At 56.8% G+C, this 21775-nt stretch overlaps 3 protein-coding genes and 3 pseudogenes across 3 annotated transcripts; 2 read left to right on the top strand and 4 right to left on the bottom strand.

Moving 5' to 3' along the window:
- Nucleotides 1-184: 184 nt before the first annotated feature.
- LOC119159039 lies at nt 185-2593 on the bottom strand (annotated as a pseudogene).
- An 894-nt stretch (nt 2594-3487) lies between these two features.
- LOC119159037 lies at nt 3488-16948 on the bottom strand (annotated as a pseudogene).
- On the bottom strand, nt 3716-4508 carry LOC119159072 (feather keratin Cos1-2-like). Its single transcript, XM_037411587.1, has 2 exons — nt 4425-4508; nt 3716-4057 (listed from the first exon to the last, which is right to left on the bottom strand). The coding sequence occupies exon 2, from the start codon at nt 4034-4036 to the stop codon at nt 3731-3733; it is 306 nt and encodes a 101-aa protein (XP_037267484.1). The 5' UTR covers nt 4037-4057; nt 4425-4508; the 3' UTR covers nt 3716-3730.
- LOC119159071 (feather keratin Cos2-2-like) lies at nt 6314-7602 on the top strand. The gene is made up of 2 exons (XM_037411586.1): nt 6314-6507; nt 6875-7602. Exons 1-2 carry the CDS (start codon nt 6340-6342, stop codon nt 7199-7201), a joined length of 495 nt encoding a protein of 164 aa, XP_037267483.1. The 5' UTR covers nt 6314-6339; the 3' UTR covers nt 7202-7602.
- LOC119159038 lies at nt 9606-10741 on the top strand (annotated as a pseudogene).
- Nucleotides 16949-17919: 971 nt separating the features above from the next.
- On the bottom strand, nt 17920-18972 carry LOC119158832 (feather keratin Cos1-2-like). The gene is made up of 2 exons (XM_037411217.1): nt 18779-18972; nt 17920-18411 (listed from the first exon to the last, which is right to left on the bottom strand). The coding sequence occupies exons 1-2, from the start codon at nt 18944-18946 to the stop codon at nt 18085-18087; spliced, it is 495 nt and encodes a 164-aa protein (XP_037267114.1). The 5' UTR covers nt 18947-18972; the 3' UTR covers nt 17920-18084.
- Between the last annotated feature and the right edge of the window lie 2803 nt (nt 18973-21775).

Raw genomic sequence — 21775 nt, 5'->3', positions numbered from 1 at the left:
TCCCCTTCCTCCCCCGTTATTCCCCGGGCAGACTGGGAGAGCTGCCACAGAAGGAGGGAGGACTCGGAGGCACAGGCCTGGATGCAGCACAACTTTAATGAGTCGAAAGAAGAAAAGGAGGTTGGCTCCGAGGCAGCGCCAGGGGCAGCCGCTGAGGTGCGGTGGAGCTCCTGCAGGGTGTCCGTCTGCCTGCCCTGCAGAGGGAGGGAGGCCAACAGGTGCCAGCCACGCTGGTGCTGGGAGGCAGCGACAGCAAAGGGAAGAGGGCAAAAAGGCTGAGTGGAAGAAGGGGCCAATGGCACGGAGCTCCATCTCCGGTCCATGTTCTGAGGTCCTGAAGGTTCTTGCCCAAAGCTGTTGCCAGCACCTTTAGCAGGGGCGACACCTGCTGCCGCAGTAGCGGCTGGTGATGCAGGAGAGGTCAAAGCCCCCGGAGTTGATGGGCACTCCCTCAGAGCTGAGGATGCTGCCAACGGCAGCGGAGGTGGAGGAGCCCACGGCGGTGTTCTGCGGGAAGGAGCTGAGGATGGGGCCGGGCAGGGTCACCACCACGGCGGAGGGCTGGATGACGATGTTGGAGCTCTGGCACTGCCTGACACAGGGCTCGTTGCAGCTGCTGGCCAGCGGGGTCGGGCCGCAGGGCTGGCAGGGCTGGCACGGGTTGCAGCAGGACATGGCTTGGGGCTGGAGGTGCACCTGGGAGAGAGGGCAGGGGAAGCCAGAAACGGGGAAACATGAGAAGCAGCACTGCACCCAACCACAGCGGGGCCACCGCATCTCCTGGCCCAGCACACGCTGCCCAGCTGAAAGCCCAGGAGCCACCTCAGCTACGTCCCAGGCTCTCTCTGCAGAAGACCTTCTCCCCCCTTCCCTCTCCCGTGAGAAGCAGCTCCCAGCCCGGGGCTAGCACAGCCCACACGAGCTGAGCCCTCCATGGAGGAAAGACCTGGTCTGGAAGGAGGAGGGCAAGAGACTTCACACGCACCTGATTCCCAAGGAGAAGGGGGCAAGAGAAGCGCATGAGAGCGCAGAGAGTCGGGCCGCCTTTTATAGCAGTCCTGCACTGCCTCGGGCCCAGAGGCACCCTCTGCGGAAGTAATAATTTTCTGACAAGTTCCTGGCAAATGCAGACCATCCCACCTAATGGTATGGGCTGTGTCCTGGTTTCCTGCACCGCTGCCTTTTCATTTCCTTGCTTACGGCACGTGCTTTCCCACATGAAGGCTGCTCTAAGTGCCGGCATGAGAAGGCCAAGGATTTCCGGGACAGGAACGTGCCGGCGCAGGAGGAAGACGCAGCTCAAGTGCTGGTGGCATCCCATGCGGAGAGGTGATGTGCGCCTGGCTCATTCCTGTGGGCTTGCTTGCGGCACAGTTGTCGGGAAAGGGGCACCGCTCCCATGCTTCTCATCTGCGTTGGCCCCAGGACTGCCATGGGAGAGGGCACGGCACATCCTTTCCTCTTGCTCCCCCCATCTCTCTCTGATGGTCGCTCATTGCCATTTCCTGTCTTTCTGTAAGTGTGCAGAGGTTTGCCTGGTTCCGTGCAGGCATGAATGAGCACACGTGTGTCAGCCTGTACTTGCGTGGGTCAGGGTGAAGACCTTGGCCTTCCCGGGGGTGTCCCTGGGCACTGCAGAGCAGCAGATTGCCCTTGCCAGCCAGAGCCCATTACAGCTGAGAGGCGGTGCCTTTGGCCGGGCAGAGAGGTGCCCAGGGAGCTGAAACGCAGCCTCTGCCCCCGCACCCCCACCTCTTGCTCTAAGTACAGGGCCAGGAAAGCCTGCCCGCCCCTGCGGGCCCCTGTCCCTGAATCGGTCCCCTTATGGTGCCGTCTTGCTGGGGGCTGGGGCGGGACGCAGGCTCCTCGTGTCCAGGCCAGGGCCAGGTGCACTTCGGCCTGGTGCTCAGTGAGGCACGGCCTGAGACCTCGTGCCAAATGGGTGTGGAAGGGAAGGGACGGGGCTCCGCATGTTGCTCGGCTGTGAGATGGGGTGCCACAGGGGCAGTCGCGCAGCTCTGAGTCCAGCTCCTTTGGTGTTCAAGCTCCATGAGTTCCAGGTCACGCACAGAACACGGAGTCTGAAGGCCGAGCACGTGTGTCTGGGGAGGCAGAGACAAGGGGTTCAGGGGAAGGTTGCCAAAACCCGGCTGCTTCTTCCTGAGCAGGTCAGGTGAAGTCCCTCTTTGCGCAGAAGGAAACTTGTGTGTGCTGACCGCAGCCCCCGCATCCGCAGCCCCCTGCGCTGCTGCGCGGTGGGGGAAATAGAAGAGCCGTGAATGAAGGAGGGAAGCTGAGGCTGTGGAGAAGACGTGGGGACGGGTGGAGGCATCTTAAGGGCTTTTTTGCTGTTTCTCTCCACCCTGCTCTATTTTTCGTTGGCAATATGTTTGAGGAATGTTCCCCCAGTCAAGTCTGTTTTCCAGTGAAAGTAACGGGTAAGTGATGCCCCTGGCTTTGCCTCGACCCACAGCCTTTTTCACCTTCTTTCCCCCTCTGTCGCGTTGCGCAGGGAGAGGGAGAGGGAGAGAGCAGCCTGGTGGGTCTGGAAGCCAGCCAAGGTCTTTTCAGTATTGCCCCACTTATGGTTCATGCAAGTGCCATGAGTGTTTGTCATTTATGTGCTTTTTTCCTGCTTTCTCTCTGTGCCATCAGGAGCAGACTCCTTCTGCCACAGGTGTTCCCCTCAGAGGACAGTGGGCAATGATGCCCATTGGCCTCTGCAGGGACCCGCTGTACGGACGTGACGGAATGAGAGGGGACTTGCCGTAGCTACCCTTGCCCTCGGATGCACACCCTGCCCCTTCCTCCTGGAGATGGGTGGGGAGGTGAGGAGGAGGCGGCTGTGGGCTCTAGCCAGGGTGATTTCTCCTGCTATTCCCTCCTTCCGTCCTCGTCGCCACCTTCTGCCTGAGCCTTCTCCCCCAGCACAGCTCCATCCAGAGCAAGAGGAACTGCCCTGAGTGCCCGTGGGGCTGCTGACCTCCCAGGGCCTCCTGCAGCACCGGGCTCGTCCCATGAAGACAGGGCAAGCTGGCATCACCATCCGCAGGGCTTGTTTGGAGGCCAAGGGGACTATTTCTGGGCAGACACACAGCACGGGAAGGGCTGATGGGCACGGGCTGTGCAGTGGCCAGAGATGTTGTCCTCAGCTCCGAGGGACAGCGACCAAAGGAGGCCATGGGGCTGTGTGTGCTGCCCTCCCATTGGTCTAGGAATGAGAAAGGATCCACTTGCTCCCCCATTTGTTCCCTCCCGGCGCATCTCCTTCCTCCCTGCGCAGCTTTAGAGAACATCCAGAGAGGAAAGGACCACACAGAGCCAGGGGCTGGGATGCTGCAGAGTTTAATGAGTCCAAAGAGGGAAACAAGATGTCTCTGAGGGGAGGCCACAGGGAAAGGGTCGCGCGGACAGCCAAGAGCCAGTGCCCCACAGAGGGAGAGGGACAGGCAGGTCCCCCCTAGGCTGGCTTTGGTTGGCCTCATGGCCCAGGGGAGTGGACAAAAACAAAGGCAAAGGAGGAAAAGGAGAGAGTGGAGGAAGGCAACGAGAGGCATCGGTCATGTTTCAAGAGAGCCCAGGCTGGCCCCTTCCTCAGGGCTGACACCCGTTGCAGGAGGCGTGAGGCATGCTCAGCCCCTCTCAAAGCAATGGCCAGAGTCTCCGTCGTTCAGCCTGGCATCATCTTCTGGGTTCCAGCGGATCCTTGTCCGGGCCGTCACCAGTGGCTTTAGCAGGGGCGACACCTGCTGCCGCAGTAGCGGCTGGTGATGCAGGAGAGGTCAAAGCCCCCGGAGTTGATGGGCACTCCCTCAGAGCTGAGGATGCTGCCAACGGCAGCGGAGGTGGAGGAGCCCACGGCGGTGTTCTGCGGGAAGGAGCTGAGGATGGGGCCGGGCAGGGTCACCACCACGGCGGAGGGCTGGATGACGACGACGGAGTCCTGGCACTGCCTGCAACAGGGCTCGTTGCAGCTGCTGGCCAGCGGGGTCGGGCCGCAGGGCTGGCAGGACTGGCACGGGTTGCAGCAGGACATGGCTTGGGGCTGGAGGTGCACCTGGGAGAGAGGGCAGGGAGGAAGCAGAGCACAGGGACACCTCAGGAGCAGCCTGCAACCCCACCAAAAGGAAGCCAAGGCAGGGGGCTGCACAGCGGGAAACAAGGGCTTCTTTGCCCGAGCTCAGCGGGGTCCTGCGCATAGCAGCCAGGCCCAGGGATGCTCATCACTAGCCTGGAGCAAAGGGCCAGCTCAGCCCAGCCTCAGCCTGTCTCCGCGACAGACTGTCTCTCCTCTGACCTCTCCCGCCACCCCCGTCTCGGAGCACTAACATAAGACCAAGGAGCAGGTACCAGCTGAGCTGCCCTCGAAGGCTAGACCCTGTCCTGGAGGAGGAGGTGGAGGAGAAAAGGGGCTTCCAGCTCACCTGGTTCCCAAGGAGAAGGAGGTGACGGAAGCGGCTGAGAGAGCCATCAGTTGGGCTGGCTTTTATACTGGCCCCACGCTGCCTCAGGGCCAAAGGACGTGACAATTTTCCTGCATGCCTGGTCTCTGTCACATCCTGCTCTTCCCCAGGTTTTCAGCGTGCTCAATGCGGACGGGGGAGCAAGGACAGGGTAAACAGGTCACCCTGGCACATGCAGGCTGCGTGGCTTTGGCAGCGGGGCTCAAACAGCCCTACTTTGCCCTGCAAGGCTTTCGCCACACAGGCCAGAGAGCAAACAGTTTCTCCTGGCCATCGCCCCAGCATTCCAAAATCCATGGATCCAAGGCAGACCAGGAATTAGAGAGCAAGGGAGAGGGTAGCTCTGGCTACTGCATCCTGGCTGAATTACCAGCAGTGTGGACAGAGATCCCCGCTCCTCTGGCCTTCTGAAAAATTTCCCTGGGTTTATCAGCTGGAGGGTTTTGGGGCCTTTCTCCACATTCAATGAGCCCTCAATGCTGTGAGCACCATACCTGTCACACAGCATGGAGGGGTCTGACAGGCTTGTGATAACCTAGTACAGGCAGGTCAGTTGGAGAAGGGCCACATTGCTTGACCAACCCCATCCTGATGTCCATCCAGTAGTCCCCTCATGGCCCTTTTCTGCAGGGCTGCTCTCCAGAAACTCATCTCCTAATTCATACTTGTATCTGGTGTTACTCCGTCCTAGGTGCATGAATCTGGCACTTAGTCGTGTTAAATTCCATGCCATTAAGGACTGCCCAACGAGCCAATGTTATCTGGCAGCGTGGCACCCGGCACGCAGAGAAGCACCAGGGACTACTCCGCAGACAGGGCAAAGAACCTCCCTGAATCCACCCGAGAGCTGGAGTTATTTTTACACTGCCGGACTGTGTATCCAGCTCTCCATCACCTTATTAGCTCATTCCTTCTGCTCATTCCTCGTCTCACTCTCTATACTCTCAAAAATGCTGATCGATGTATCTGTACAATCTTATATTGCAGGCTCACGTCCATCCTGATACTCAAACCTGGCAGCTCATGCTGCTTTCCACAGTATCTCACAAGGGTGTGAGTCCGTCACTTTTTTCTGTGTCACCCAACGGCCTGTAGTGACAGTCTCATTCAGAAGGAGGAGACATCAACTTTCTTGCTTCCGTTCTGCTTGTGCATCTTACCAAAAATTTCCTGCACAATTCAACATCACCTGCCCATGCCTGGTACTTCAGCATTTCATCCCTTCTAGCATTGAAGCGGCTTCACTGTGTGGCTCCAAGGACTTAGTCCATTCCTACTTACGTACAACTCGTTTTCATAGAACGATAGACTCGTAGCATGTTTGGGTTCAAAGGGACCATGGAAGATCACCTGCTCCAAGCCCTCTGCCTTGGGCAGGGACATTCTTCATTGGACAAGTGGCTCAAAGCTCCATCCAACCTGACTTTGTTTTATTCAGTAATTCTGGAAGATAAGGCCTATACGATCTCTTTTCCTTTCTTCCTCTAAACATCTACGTAAGAACAATACATCAAGAGGAACTTGCAGACATTACAAAAATACCAGTGTGCAGTCTCAGTGCTCCTTTTATGCCCATTGGTTTGTACGCGAAAACAAGGTCAGGTCTCAGCAGACCAAGTTTGCAGGGCTAGAGCAGCTGGAGCCGTTCCTGTCTGAAGGATCACAAAAACACCCAAAAGAGAGAGCCCAGGCTGACATCACCTGCCTGCACTGGACCCCTCTGGCACTTAGGCCGTGTCTTCTGCCCACAGTGAGGCAGCCTTGCCCCGGAAACCACGGGCCCTCTCATCGCAGCTCTCAAAAGAGACGTCTGTGACGGGACGGGTATGACATAAACCAGGAAACGCAAGGGCAGCGTAGAGGGAAAGAGCAACACATGCCATGTCATTACCGGGGATGTTTCCGTTCATTAGCAGCATGCCGGAAAATTGCTGCTTATGCAGCGGCTGCCTTGGCCCTGAGGCAGCGTGGGGCCAGTATAAAAGCCAGCCCAACTGATGGCTCTCTCAGCCGCTTCCGTCACCTCCTTCTCCTTGGGAACCAGGTGAGCTGGAAGCCCCTTTTCTCCTCCACCTCCTCCTCCAGGACAGGGTCTAGCCTTCGAGGGCAGCTCAGCTGGTACCTGCTCCTTGGTCTTATGTTAGTGCTCCGAGACGGGGGTGGTGGGAGAGGTCAGAGGAGAGACAGTCTGTCGCAGAGACAGGCTGAGGCTGGGCTGAGCTGGCCCTTTGCTCCAGGCTAGTGATGAGCATCCCTGGGCCTGGCTGCTATGCGCAGGACCCCGCTGAGCTCGGGCAAAGAAGCCCTTGTTTCCCGCTGTGCAGCCCCCTGCCTTGGCTTCCTTTTGGTGGGGTTGCAGGCTGCTCCTGAGGTGTCCCTGTGCTCTGCTTCCTCCCTGCCCTCTCTCCCAGGTGCACCTCCAGCCCCAAGCCATGTCCTGCTGCAACCCGTGCCAGTCCTGCCAGCCCTGCGGCCCGACCCCGCTGGCCAGCAGCTGCAACGAGCCCTGTGTCAGGCAGTGCCAGAGCTCCAACATTGTCATCCAGCCCTCCGCCGTGGTGGTGACCCTGCCCGGCCCCATCCTCAGCTCCTTCCCGCAGAACACCGCCGTGGGCTCCTCCACCTCCGCTGCCGTTGGCAGCATCCTCAGCTCTGAGGGAGTGCCCATCAACTCCGGGGGCTTTGACCTCTCCTGCATCACCAGCCGCTACTGCGGCAGCAGGTGTCGCCCCTGCTAAAGCCGCTGGTGACGGCCCGGACAAGGATCCGCTGGAACCCAGAAGATGATGCCAGGCTGAACGACGGAGACTCTGGCCATTGCTTTGAGAGGGGCTGAGCATGCCTCACGCCTCCTGCAACGGGTGTCAGCCCTGAGGAAGGGGCCAGCCTGGGCTCTCTTGAAACATGACCGATGCCTCTCGTTGCCTTCCTCCACTCTCTCCTTTTCCTCCTTTGCCTTTGTTTTTGTCCACTCCCCTGGGCCATGAGGCCCACCAAAGCCAGCCTAGGGGGGACCTGCCTGTCCCTCTCCCTCTGTGGGGCACTGGCTCTTGGCTGTCCGCGCGACCCTTTCCCTGTGGCCTCCCCTCAGAGACATCTTGTTTCCCTCTTTGGACTCATTAAACTCTGCAGCATCCCAGCCCCTGGCTCTGTGTGGTCCTTTCCTCTCTGGATGTTCTCTAAAGCTGCGCAGGGAGGAAGGAGATGCGCCGGGAGGGAACAAATGGGGGAGCAAGTGGATCCTTTCTCATTCCTAGACCAATGGGAGGGCAGCACACACAGCCCCATGGCCTCCTTTGGTCGCTGTCCCTCGGAGCTGAGGACAACATCTCTGGCCACTGCACAGCCCGTGCCCATCAGCCCTTCCCGTGCTGTGTGTCTGCCCAGAAATAGTCCCCTTGGCCTCCAAACAAGCCCTGCGGATGGTGATGCCAGCTTGCCCTGTCTTCATGGGACGAGCCCGGTGCTGCAGGAGGCCCTGGGAGGTCAGCAGCCCCACGGGCACTCAGGGCAGTTCCTCTTGCTCTGGATGGAGCTGTGCTGGGGGAGAAGGCTCAGGCAGAAGGTGGCGACGAGGACGGAAGGAGGGAATAGCAGGAGAAATCACCCTGGCTAGAGCCCACAGCCGCCTCCTCCTCACCTCCCCACCCATCTCCAGGAGGAAGGGGCAGGGTGTGCATCCGAGGGCAAGGGTAGCTACGGCAAGTCCCCTCTCATTCCATCACATCCGTACAGCGGGTCCCTGCAGAGGCCAATGGGCATCATTGCCCACTGTCCTCTGAGGGGAACACCTGTGGCAGAAGGAGTCTGCTCCTGATGGCACAGAGAGAAAGCAGGAAAAAAGCACATAAATGACAAACACTCATGGCACTTGCATGAACCATAAGTGGGGCAATACTGAAAAGACCTTGGCTGGCTTCCAGACCCACCAGGCTGCTCTCTCCCTCTCCCTGCGCAATGCGACAGAGGGGGGAAGAAGGTGAAAAAGGCTGTGGGTCGAGGCAAAGCCAGGGGCATCACTTACCCATTACTTTCACTGGAAAAACAGACCTGACTGGGGGAACATTCCTCAAACATATTGCCAATGAAAAATAGAGCAGGGTGGAGAGAAACAGCAAAAAAGCCCTTAAGATGCCTCCACCCCGTCCCCACGTCTTCTCCACAGCCTCAGCTTCCCTCCTTCATTCACGGCTCTTCTATTTCCCCCACCGCGCAGCAGCGCAGGGGGCTGCGGATGCGGGGGCTGCGGTCAGCACACACAAGTTTCCTTCTGCGCAAAGAGGGACTTCACCTGACCTGCTCAGGAAGAAGCAGCCGGGTTTTGGCACCTTCCCCTGAACCCCTTGTCTCTGCCTCCCCAGACACACGTGCTCGGCCTTCAGACTCCGTGTTCTGTGCGTGACCTGGAACTCATGGAGCTTGAACACCAAAGGAGCTGGACTCAGAGCTGCGCGACTGCCCCTGTGGCACCCCATCTCACAGCCGAGCAACATGCGGAGCCCCGTCCCTTCCCTTCCACACCCATTTGGCACGAGGTCTCAGGCCGTGCCTCACTGAGCACCAGGCCGAAGTGCACCTGGCCCTGGCCTGGACACGAGGAGCCTGCGTCCCGCCCCAGCCCCCAGCAAGACGGCACCATAAGGGGACCGATTCAGGGACAGGGGCCCGCAGGGGCGGGCAGGCTTTCCTGGCCCTGTACGTAGAGCAAGAGGTGGGGGTGCGGGGGCAGAGGCTGCGTTTCAGCTCCCTGGGCACCTCTCTGCCCGGCCAAAGGCACCGCCTCTCAGCTGTAATGGGCTCTGGCTGGCAAGGGCAATCTGCTGCTCTGCAGTGCCCAGGGACACCCCCGGGAAGGCCAAGGTCTTCACCCTGACCCACGCAAGTACAGGCTGACACACGTGTGCTCATTCATGCCTGCACGGAACCAGGCAAACCTCTGCACACTTACAGAAAGACAGGAAATGGCAATGAGCGACCATCAGAGAGAGATGGGGGGAGCAAGAGGAAAGGATGTGCCGTGCCCTCTCCCATGGCAGTCCTGGGGCCAACGCAGATGAGAAGCATGGGAGCGGTGCCCCTTTCCCGACAACTGTGCCGCAAGCAAGCCCACAGGAATGAGCCAGGCGCACATCACCTCTCCGCATGGGATGCCACCAGCACTTGAGCTGCGTCTTCCTCCTGCGCCGGCACGTTCCTGTCCCGGAAATCCTTGGCCTTCTCATGCCGGCACTTAGAGCAGCCTTCATGTGGGAAAGCACGTGCCGTAAGCAAGGAAATGAAAAGGCAGCGGTGCAGGAAACCAGGACACAGCCCATACCATTAGGTGGGATGGTCTGCATTTGCCAGGAACTTGTCAGAAAATTATTACTTCCGCAGAGGGTGCCTCTGGGCCCGAGGCAGTGCAGGACTGCTATAAAAGGCGGCCCAACTCTCTGCGTTCTCATGCGCTTCTCTTGCCCCCTTCTCCTTGGGAATCAGGTGCGTGTGAAGTCTCTTGCCCTCCTCCTTCCAGACCAGGTCTTTCCTCCATGGAGGGCTCAGCTCGTGTGGGCTGTGCTAGCCCCGGGCTGGGAGCTGCTTCTCACGGGAGAGGGAAGGGGGGAGAAGGTCTTCTGCAGAGAGAGCCTGGGACGTAGCTGAGGTGGCTCCTGGGCTTTCAGCTGGGCAGCGTGTGCTGGGCCAGGAGATGCGGTGGCCCCGCTGTGGTTGGGTGCAGTGCTGCTTCTCATGTTTCCCCGTTTCTGGCTTCCCCTGCCCTCTCTCCCAGGTGCACCTCCAGCCCCAAGCCATGTCCTGCTGCAACCCGTGCCAGCCCTGCCAGCCCTGCGGCCCGACCCCGCTGGCCAGCAGCTGCAACGAGCCCTGTGTCAGGCAGTGCCAGAGCTCCAACATCGTCATCCAGCCCTCCGCCGTGGTGGTGACCCTGCCCGGCCCCATCCTCAGCTCCTTCCCGCAGAACACCGCCGTGGGCTCCTCCACCTCCGCTGCCGTTGGCAGCATCCTCAGCTCTGAGGGAGTGCCCATCAACTCCGGGGGCTTTGACCTCTCCTGCATCACCAGCCGCTACTGCGGCAGCAGGTGTCGCCCCTGCTAAAGGTGCTGGCAACAGCTTTGGGCAAGAACCTTCAGGACCTCAGAACATGGACCGGAGATGGAGCTCCGTGCCATTGGCCCCTTCTTCCACTCAGCCTTTTTGCCCTCTTCCCTTTGCTGTCGCTGCCTCCCAGCACCAGCGTGGCTGGCACCTGTTGGCCTCCCTCCCTCTGCAGGGCAGGCAGACGGACACCCTGCAGGAGCTCCACCGCACCTCAGCGGCTGCCCCTGGCACTGCCTCGGAGCCACCTCCTTTTCTTCTTTCGACTCATTAAAGTTGTGCTGCATCCAGGCCTGTGCCTCCGAGTCCTCCCTCCTTCTGTGGCAGCTCTCCCAGTCTGCCCGGGGAATAACGGGGGAGGAAGGGGAGGGTGGAACTCTTACAGAATCGGATCTCCTCAAGGCACTACTGGGCTCAACAGAACAACTCAGACACACGGCACCCCATGGATGATGTAAGGTTCCCCTCAGGCTCTTCCTTCCAACAGTTTCGGGCAGAGAAACCATCTATTTCAATGTCACTGGCCACTGGGCACCTTTTGGCAGTACGAGACAGGCCCCCACCTAACCATAGCACAAATGCTGGAGATGGCCCTGCCCAGACTCAGCTACCCTTCCTCACCCAGTGCTCTGAGGCAAGGCCAGTCTGAGCTCTGCTTACACCACCACTGCTCCTCATTGCAGAGCAGGGTCTTCTAGCACTGCAGCCTGTAGCCAGTGGCCATCTATCCGCCAACAGACCCTGCACTCCACTTGGAGCCACATGGGCACAATGAAAGGCAGGGCTGTGCCCTCACAGTAGGACACCTGCCTCACACTGGGCCGTGCGGGGAACCGGACCCGTCTGGGCAGTTACACTGGCAGGACGAGTACTGGTACTAATCCCAGGAAGGCATCTCCCCAGCATGGGTCCAAGGCCCTGCTCTGCCCTGCGCCCAGGCAATGGACCCCGGGGTGGAGTCCTTCAAAGTCAACAGAGCTGTCATCTAGAAGACCTAGATAATCAATACCAATACACTCCTCTGGGCACATCAATCTGACACCTTAGAAGTGTAATATGGACCTGCTGACTTACCCTTTGGGGACCGTCATTTCTCTTGATCGCTACAAAAGCCTTCTAGAGAAGAAGTTCAAAAGTTCATGTTCCTCTCTGCTATTCCCTGCCTATAGCATATGAGTCTTTAAGTGAACAAGTCTAGGAAATGAAGAGGACGATAACCATGCAGCATTTAATTTTCTCTGCCAAAAATGCTAGTCTTGATTGCCATAAACTCTTTTGGAATGCAGATTTTCTTTGTCGTGACGGTGGTGCAGTGGAGTGGTTTGTATAAAGTGACGTCATGATTGAAGGACATCACTGAGACGATCATAGAATCATAAGATAGTCCAGGTTTGAAGGGGCCTTCAGAGATAACCTGGTCCAATCTTTCATGGGATAGGAGGCCTAGATGAGATTATCTAACCACCTTGTCCAGTTGCATCTTGCAAACCTCCAGCAATGGGGACTGCGCCGTGTCCCTGGGGAGGCTGTTCCAGGGAATGGTTGTTCTTACTATAAAAATTGTAGTTCTTACGTCAAGGTAAAACCTCTCCAGGTGCAACTTGTACTTGTTGGCCCTTGTCTTCTCCATGAGGCTTCTTGTGATGAGAGAGCCTCCCTCCTCTTTGTAGACAGCCTTTAAGTACTGGAATACTGTGATCAGGTCCCCCACCAGAGAAAAAAGGCCTAACTCCTTCACTCTTTCCTCACAGGACAGGTTCTCCAGCCCTTTGGTCCTTTGACACATAAGAGGGGCTGGTGGAGCTTGCAAGAAGCAGATTTTCTTGCTCATGAGAGTGGTGTAATGGAGCAGTTTGCATATGATGAAATCATGATTAAAGGACATGTTGTGGTTTAACCCCAGCTGGCAACCAAGTACCACCACACAGTTGCTCGCTCACTCCTGCCCACACCACACCACCCCCCACCCTCCCCATTGGCATGGGGAAGAGAATCAGGAAAGGTAAAACTCACATCTTGAGATAACAGCAATTTAATAATTGATGTAAAATGAAATATAATAGTAGTAGTAGTAGTAGTGTGACAAAAAGGGGAGGGAGAGAGGAATAAAATCCGAAAGGGAAAAAACAAAACAAGTGATGCACAATACAATCGCTCACCACCCGCTTACCGATGCAACAACCAGACTGCCCAAACCGCTCCCCCTGAGTTTATATACTCAGCATGACATTCTATGATATGGAAGATCCCTTTGGCCAGTTTGGGTCAGCTGTCCTGGCTGTGTCCCCTGCCATTTCCTTGCACACACACCCCACACCCCCCGCCTTATCACTGGCAGGGCCTAAACAACCCAAAAGTCCTGGACTTAGTATAAATGTTACTTAGCAACAACTAAAACCATCAGTGTGTTATCAACATTATTCTCATACCAAACCAAAAACATAGCATTGTACCAGCTATGGAGAAGAAAACTAACTCCACCCTGGCCAAACCAGGGCAGGACATCACTGAGGGGATCACAAACTCAGTGATAACCAGGAAAAAGGGGAAGAATGGCTGTGCCTGCCAGCAGGCAACACCAGCATTTTTTCTGGTGACAAGAACATCTACATCGTTTTTGACACGCCAGTGATGGTATACCAGGCCTCCATGAAGGGGGCCTGATGAGGATGTAGAAATTCAGCAAGGTCTGCAGGTGCTGACTGCTCCACACAGTGACAATGAGGAGGCCATTCCCCACCAAGGTTAGAAGACACATGGAGGAAATAATGGCACATGGGAGCATGTGCCCACCTTGGGAGATGTGGGAAGCCCGGGGGAATGACATCACTTACAGATGTCCTGCTCTTCTTTGCTGTGGCCCAGTACATGACCGGGAGGAATCAGCTGCCCAGACCAGACTGAAGGAATAAAGCTGTGGTCGGTTAAATCTATTCTCTCTATTGCTGTCAGACGGATAATCAGAACCTGTTGCCAACTGACAGAACCTGACTATCCAAGGTGAAGGTCTGACCATGCCTGGGCAGAGGTGTGCGTGGTAGACCAGAGCAGAGAGGACTTGGCAGACATCTGACCAACACTGCTGGTTTGCTGCAACTGACCATGGCATGATATTGCTTGTAGAGGAATGAAGGCAGTGGGCTGATTACATTGATAACATGCAGCTGTGGCCTTGCCGCAAAGGCAGTGGGTTATTGTCACGGACGATGTGCAGCTGCAGCTCATCCTGCTGAGTGGTTAAATAGCCCTGAGGCGTGTGGGAGAGAGGCTGGTTGGAGGAGGAGCAGGGAGGAGCTGGATGTAGCCGAGAGAAGCAGCAGTGTGGCCTGGCCTCTGGAGGATGGAGACACAGCATGGACAGTAGGATGTGACCCATGGTAAAGCCTTGTGGCAGCTTGCTAGTTTTGCTCGTGCTGTGACAATTGGTGTCCCATGTGAGGAAAACTGCTTGGGCCTCAGTCTGTAACAACCACTGACACCTGTTGTAACTCACTGAATGTCTGTGTTTCCTGGGTGCTTTGGTTTCTTGATTGTCTCATTCTTAATTGCCTGCTTCAAATATCCAAGATGCCTGACAGCTATGTATCTATAGACCATGGGTGGGGGTTACATTATGTGTGATTAGGACCAGGAGAGAATGCTGGCTGAGAGCTGATACTGTCATTGCCCGATGGAGCATGACACACCTGCTAAGCTGACCATCCTTCAAAAGCAATTACCATCGGTTCATCCACAAAAAAAAAAAAACATTAAATTTAGCATGTTGCCAAGTGATAGAATCCACTGCAGGGAGTTCTCCCCTTCCCCTCCCCTTCCTCCCCCGTTATTCCCCGGGCAGACTGGGAGAGCTGCCACAGAAGGAGGGAGGACTCGGAGGCACAGGCCTGGATGCAGCACAGCTTTAATGAGTCGAAAGAAGAAAAGGAGGTGGCTCCGAGGCAGCGCCAGGGGCAGCCGCTGAGGTGCGGTGGAGCTCCTGCAGGGTGTCCGTCTGCCTGCCCTGCAGAGGGAGGGAGGCCAACAGGTGCCAGCCACGCTGGTGCTGGGAGGCAGCGACAGCAAAGGGAAGAGGGCAAAAAGGCTGAGTGGAAGAAGGGGCCAATGGCACGGAGCTCCATCTCCGGTCCATGTTCTGAGGTCCTGAAGGTTCTTGCCCAAAGCTGTTGCCAGCACCTTTAGCAGGGGCGACACCTGCTGCCGCAGTAGCGGCTGGTGATGCAGGAGAGGTCAAAGCCCCCGGAGTTGATGGGCACTCCCTCAGAGCTGAGGATGCTGCCAACGGCAGCGGAGGTGGAGGAGCCCACGGCGGTGTTCTGCGGGAAGGAGCTGAGGATGGGGCCGGGCAGGGTCACCACCACGGCGGAGGGCTGGATGACGATGTTGGAGCTCTGGCACTGCCTGACACAGGGCTCGTTGCAGCTGCTGGCCAGCGGGGTCGGGCCGCAGGGCTGGCACGGGTTGCAGCAGGACATGGCTTGGGGCTGGAGGTGCACCTGGGAGAGAGGGCAGGGGAAGCCAGAAATGGGGAAACATGAGAAGCAGCACTGCACCCAACCACAGCGGGGCCACCGCATCTCCTGGCCCAGCACACGCTGCCCAGCTGAAAGCCCAGGAGCCACCTCAGCTACGTCCCAGGCTCTCTCTGCAGAAGACCTTCTCCCCCCTTCCCTCTCCCGTGAGAAGCAGCTCCCAGCCCGGGGCTAGCACAGCCCACACGAGCTGAGCCCTCCATGGAGGAAAGACCTGGTCTGGAAGGAGGAGGGCAAGAGACTTCACACGCACCTGATTCCCAAGGAGAAGGGGGCAAGAGAAGCGCATGAGAGCGCAGAGAGTCGGGCCGCCTTTTATAGCAGTCCTGCACTGCCTCGGGCCCAGAGGCACCCTCTGCGGAAGTAATAATTTTCTGACAAGTTCCTGGCAAATGCAGACCATCCCACCTAATGGTATGGGCTGTGTCCTGGTTTCCTGCACCGCTGCCTTTTCATTTCCTTGCTTACGGCACGTGCTTTCCCACATGAAGGCTGCTCTAAGTGCCGGCATGAGAAGGCCAAGGATTTCCGGGACAGGAACGTGCCGGCGCAGGAGGAAGACGCAGCTCAAGTGCTGGTGGCATCCCATGCGGAGAGGTGATGTGCGCCTGGCTCATTCCTGTGGGCTTGCTTGCGGCACAGTTGTCGGGAAAGGGGCACCGCTCCCATGCTTCTCATCTGCGTTGGCCCCAGGACTGCCATGGGAGAGGGCACGGCACATCCTTTCCTCTTGCTCCCCCCATCTCTCTCTGATGGTCGCTCATTGCCATTTCCTGTCTTTCTGTAAGTGTGCAGAGGTTTGCCTGGTTCCGTGCAGGCATGAATGAGCACACGTGTGTCAGCCTGTACTTGTGTGGGTCAGGGTGAAGACCTTGGCCTTCCCGGGGGTGTCCCTGGGCACTGCAGAGCAGCAGATTGCCCTTGCCAGCCAGAGCCCATTACAGCTGAGAGGCGGTGCCTTTGGCCGGGCAGAGAGGTGCCCAGGGAGCTGAAACGCAGCCTCTGCCCCCGCACCCCCACCTCTTGCTCTACGTACAGGGCCAGGAAAGCCTGCCCGCCTCTGCGGGCCCCTGTCCCTGAATCGGTCCCCTTATGGTGCCGTCTTGCTGGGGGCTGGGGCGGGACGCAGGCTCCTCGTGTCCAGGCCAGGGCCAGGTGCACTTCGGCCTGGTGCTCAGTGAGGCACGGCCTGAGACCTCGTGCCAAATGGGTGTGGAAGGGAAGGGACGGGGCTCCGCATGTTGCTCGGCTGTGAGATGGGGTGCCACAGGGGCAGTCGCGCAGCTCTGAGTCCAGCTCCTTTGGTGTTCAAGCTCCATGAGTTCCAGGTCACGCACAGAACACGGAGTCTGAAGGCCGAGCACGTGTGTCTGGGGAGGCAGAGACAAGGGGTTCAGGGGAAGGTGCCAAAACCCGGCTGCTTCTTCCTGAGCAGGTCAGGTGAAGTCCCTCTTTGCGCAGAAGGAAACTTGTGTGTGCTGACCGCAGCCCCCGCATCCGCAGCCCCCTGCGCTGCTGCGCGGTGGGGGAAATAGAAGAGCCGTGAATGAAGGAGGGAAGCTGAGGCTGTGGAGAAGACGTGGGGACGGGGTGGAGGCATCTTAAGGGCTTTTTTGCTGTTTCTCTCCACCCTGCTCTATTTTTCGTTGGCAATATGTTTGAGGAATGTTCCCCCAGTCAAGTCTGTTTTTCCAGTGAAAGTAACGGGTAAGTGATGCCCCTGGCTTTGCCTCGACCCACAGCCTCTTTCACCTTCTTTCCCCCTCTGTCGCGTTGCGCAGGGAGAGGGAGAGGGAGAGAGCAGCCTGGTGGGTCTGGAAGCCAGCCAAGGTCTTTTCAGTATTGCCCCACTTATGGTTCATGCAAGTGCCATGAGTGTTTGTCATTTATGTGCTTTTTTCCTGCTTTCTCTCTGTGCCATCAGGAGCAGACTCCTTCTGCCACAGATGTTCCCCTCAGAGGACAGTGGGCAATGATGCCCATTGGCCTCTGCAGGGACCCGCTGTACGGACGTGACGGAATGAGAGGGGACTTGCCGTAGCTACCCTTGCCCTCGGATGCACACCCTGCCCCTTCCTCCTGGAGATGGGTGGGGAGGTGAGGAGGAGGCGGCTGTGGGCTCTAGCCAGGGTGATTTCTCCTGCTATTCCCTCCTTCCGTCCTCGTCGCCACCTTCTGCCTGAGCCTTCTCCCCAGCACAGCTCCATCCAGAGCAAGAGGAACTGCCCTGAGTGCCCGTGGGGCTGCTGACCTCCCAGGGCCTCCTGCAGCACCGGGCTCGTCCCATGAAGACAGGGCAAGCTGGCATCACCATCCGCAGGGCTTGTTTGGAGGCCAAGGGGACTATTTCTGGGCAGACACACAGCACGGGAAGGGCTGATGGGCACGGGCTGTGCAGTGGCCAGAGATGTTGTCCTCAGCTCCGAGGGACAGCGACCAAAGGAGGCCATGGGGCTGTGTGTGCTGCCCTCCCATTGGTCTAGGAATGAGAAAGGATCCACTTGCTCCCCCATTTGTTCCCTCCCGGCGCATCTCCTTCCTCCCTGCGCAGCTTTAGAGAACATCCAGAGAGGAAAGGACCACACAGAGCCAGGGGCTGGGATGCTGCAGAGTTTAATGAGTCCAAAGAGGGAAACAAGATGTCTCTGAGGGGAGGCCACAGGGAAAGGGTCGCGCGGACAGCCAAGAGCCAGTGCCCCACAGAGGGAGAGGGACAGGCAGGTCCCCCCTAGGCTGGCTTTGGTGGGCCTCATGGCCCAGGGGAGTGGACAAAAACAAAGGCAAAGGAGGAAAAGGAGAGAGTGGAGGAAGGCAACGAGAGGCATTGGTCATGTTTCAAGAGAGCCCAGGCTGGCCCCTTCCTCAGGGCTGACACCCGTTGCAGGAGGCGTGAGGCATGCTCAGCCCCTCTCAAAGCAATGGCCAGAGTCTCCGTCGTTCAGCCTGGCATCATCTTCTGGGTTCCAGCGGATCCTTGTCCGGGCCGTCACCAGCGGCTTTAGCAGGGGCGACACCTGCTGCCGCAGTAGCGGCTGGTGATGCAGGAGAGGTCAAAGCCCCCGGAGTTGATGGGCACTCCCTCACAGCTGAGGATGCTGCCAACGGCAGCGGAGGTGGAGGAGCCCACGGCGGTGTTCTGCGGGAAGGAGCTGAGGATGGGGCCGGGCAGGGTCACCACCACGGCGGAGGGCTGGATGACGACGACGGAGTCCTGGCACTGCCTGCAACAGGGCTCGTTGCAGCTGCTGGCCAGCGGGGTCGGGCCGCAGGGCTGGCAGGACTGGCACGGGTTGCAGCAGGACATGGCTTGGGGCTGGAGGTGCACCTGGGAGAGAGGGCAGGGAGGAAGCAGAGCACAGGGACACCTCAGGAGCAGCCTGCAACCCCACCAAAAGGAAGCCAAGGCAGGGGGCTGCACAGCGGGAAACAAGGGCTTCTTTGCCCGAGCTCAGCGGGGTCCTGCGCATAGCAGCCAGGCCCAGGGATGCTCATCACTAGCCTGGAGCAAAGGGCCAGCTCAGCCCAGCCTCAGCCTGTCTCCGCGACAGACTGTCTCTCCTCTGACCTCTCCCGCCACCCCCGTCTCGGAGCACTAACATAAGACCAAGGAGCAGGTACCAGCTGAGCTGCCCTCGAAGGCTAGACCCTGTCCTGGAGGAGGAGGTGGAGGAGAAAAGGGGCTTCCAGCTCACCTGGTTCCCAAGGAGAAGGAGGTGACGGAAGCGGCTGAGAGAGCCATCAGTTGGGCTGGCTTTTATACTGGCCCCACGCTGCCTCAGGGCCAAGGCAGCCGCTGCATAAGCAGCAATTTTCCGGCATGCTGCTAATGAACGGAAACATCCCCGGTAATGACATGGCATGTGTTGCTCTTTCCCTCTACGCTGCCCTTGCGTTTCCTGGTTTATGTCATACCCGTCCCGTCACAGACGTCTCTTTTGAGAGCTGCGATGAGAGGGCCCGTGGTTTCCGGGGCAAGGCTGCCTCACTGTGGGCAGAAGACACGGCCTAAGTGCCAGAGGGGTCCAGTGCAGGCAGGTGATGTCAGCCTGGGCTCTCTCTTTTGGGTGTTTTTGTGATCCTTCAGACAGGAACGGCTCCAGCTGCTCTAGCCCTGCAAACTTGGTCTGCTGAGACCTGACCTTGTTTTCGCGTACAAACCAATGGGCATAAAAGGAGCACTGAGACTGCACACTGGTATTTTTGTAATGTCTGCAAGTTCCTCTTGATGTATTGTTCTTACGTAGATGTTTAGAGGAAGAAAGGAAAAGAGATCGTATAGGCCTTATCTTCCAGAATTATTGAATAACACAAAGTCAGGTTGGATGGAGCTTTGAGCCACTTGTCCAATGAAGAATGTCCCTGCCCAAGGCAGAGGGCTTGGAGCAGGTGATCTTCCATGGTCCCTTTGAACCCAAACATGCTACGAGTCTATCGTTCTATGAAAACGAGTTGTACGTAAGTAGGAATGGACTAAGTCCTTGGAGCCACACAGTGAAGCCGCTTCAATGCTAGAAGGGATGAAATGCTGAAGTACCAGGCATGGGCAGGTGATGTTGAATTGTGCAGGAAATTTTTGGTAAGATGCACAAGCAGAACGGAAGCAAGAAAGTTGATGTCTCCTCCTTCTGAATGAGACTGTCACTACAGGCCATTGGGTGACACAGAAAAAAGTGATGGACTCACACCCTTGTGAGATACTGTGGAAAGCAGCATGAGCTGCCAGGTTTGAGTATCAGGATGGACGTGAGCCTGCAATATAAGATTGTACAGATACATCGATCAGCATTTTTGAGAGTATAGAGAGTGAGACGAGGAATGAGCAGAAGGAATGAGCTAATAAGGTGATGGAGAGCTGGATACACAGTCCGGCAGTGTAAAAATAACTCCAGCTCTCGGGTGGATTCAGGGAGGTTCTTTGCCCTGTCTGCGGAGTAGTCCCTGGTGCTTCTCTGCGTGCCGGGTGCCACGCTGCCAGATAACATTGGCTCGTTGGGCAGTCCTTAATGGCATGGAATTTAACACGACTAAGTGCCAGATTCATGCACCTAGGACGGAGTAACACCAAATACAAGTATGAATTAGGAGATGAGTTTCTGGAGAGCAGCCCTGCAGAAAAGGATCTTGGAGTTGTGTTTGACAGCAGGTTCCATAGGAGTTAGCATTGTGCCCTGGCAGCAAGGGGGCAAACCTTATACCAGGGTGCATTAAGCACAGTATAACCAGCTGGTCAAAAGAGATGATTATTCTGTTTTTTATAGCATTGATGTGGCCTCATCTTGAGTTCTGTATGCGGTTCTAGGCCTCACAATTTATGGTGGCTGTTAAGGTACTTGAATGTATCCAGAGAAGGGTAACAAAGCTGGTGAAAGGGCTGGAAGGTATGTCCTATGCGGAGCAGCTAAGGGCTTTGGGTTTGTCTAGCCTGGAGAAGAGGAGGCTGAGGGGGAACTTCACTGCTCAATACAGCTTCCTGAGGAGGAGAAGCAGGGGTGGAGGTGCTGAGCTTTTCTCCCCAGTACTCAGTGACATGACGTGTGGGAATGGTTCAAAGTCACATCAGACGCGGTTCAGACTTGACATTCAGAAGCATTTTTTTGCTGAGCTGGTGGTCAAACACTGAAGAGGCTTCCTAGAGAGGTGGTTGACGCCCTGTGCCTGTCACTATTTAAGAGGCATTTGGACAACGCCCTTAATAACATGCTTTAATTATTCTTTGGCCCTGAAGTGATCAGGTAGTTGAACTATACAATCATTACAGGTCCCTTCCAGCTGAAAATATTCTATTCTGTTCTATTCTTTCCTATGCAATCCTACCTTATCCTATCCTATCCTGTCAGGGATGACTGGACTTCCAGAATGGGAGTTCACCTGTAGGTGAGCAAAGGCAGTGGGTTGATTGCTTTGATGATGTACAGCTGTGATCCTATAGCAGAGTGGTTAAATAGCTCTGAGGTGTGTGGGAGAGAGTGGGTGTCTGGATGAAGCAGAAGGATTGGGATGAGACAGAGGGAAGGAGCAGTGTGGTCTGGTCTGGTCTCTGGAGGATGAAGAAACAGTGCAGACTGTAGAGTTTGCCCAATGGTAAAGCTTTTTGCTGTTTGCTATTTTATTTGTGTTGTGCTATTTCCTGACTGCTGTAACTAAAATTTCAATGTTTACCCACATTTTCTCTGGCATGCTGCTCTCTGCCATGCTGATCTGTCACCTCTCCCTGACCAAGAAAAAGGTTGGTTTTTGTTTTAATTATGCTTTCAAGCTAAACCATACTTCTTCTGTCTCTGTAAAACACACATAAGGTTTGGTGGTCTGGGGCTGTGGCTGCAAAGTCAGAGCTGGGGCCAAAAAAGCTTCTCAGTACTCAGAGGAGTCGGAAAAAAGATTTCAAATACCTGTGTCCTGGTTTTGGCTGGGAAAGAGTTAATATTCTTCTTGGCAGCTGGTGCAGTACTGTTTTGAATTTGGGGTGAGAATAATGTTGATAGCACATTGATGGTTTTGGTTGTTGTTACTTAATGTTTATACTAAGTCAAGGACTTGTCAGTTTCTCAGGCCCTGCTAGTGAGAAGGTCTGGAGGGGCACAGGAAACCGGGAGGGGACACAGCCAGGACAGCTGACTCCAACTGGCCAAAGGGTTGTTCCATACCATATGATGTCATGCTTGGTATACAAACTGGAAGGGGTGAGCCAG

The sequence above is a fragment of the Falco rusticolus genome, chromosome 18, assembly GCF_015220075.1.
Source record: "Falco rusticolus isolate bFalRus1 chromosome 18, bFalRus1.pri, whole genome shotgun sequence".
NCBI lineage: Eukaryota > Metazoa > Chordata > Aves > Falconiformes > Falconidae > Falco > Falco rusticolus.
Note: the sequence above shows the minus strand (reverse complement) of the source record. Positions and strands in the feature narration are given on the sequence as shown.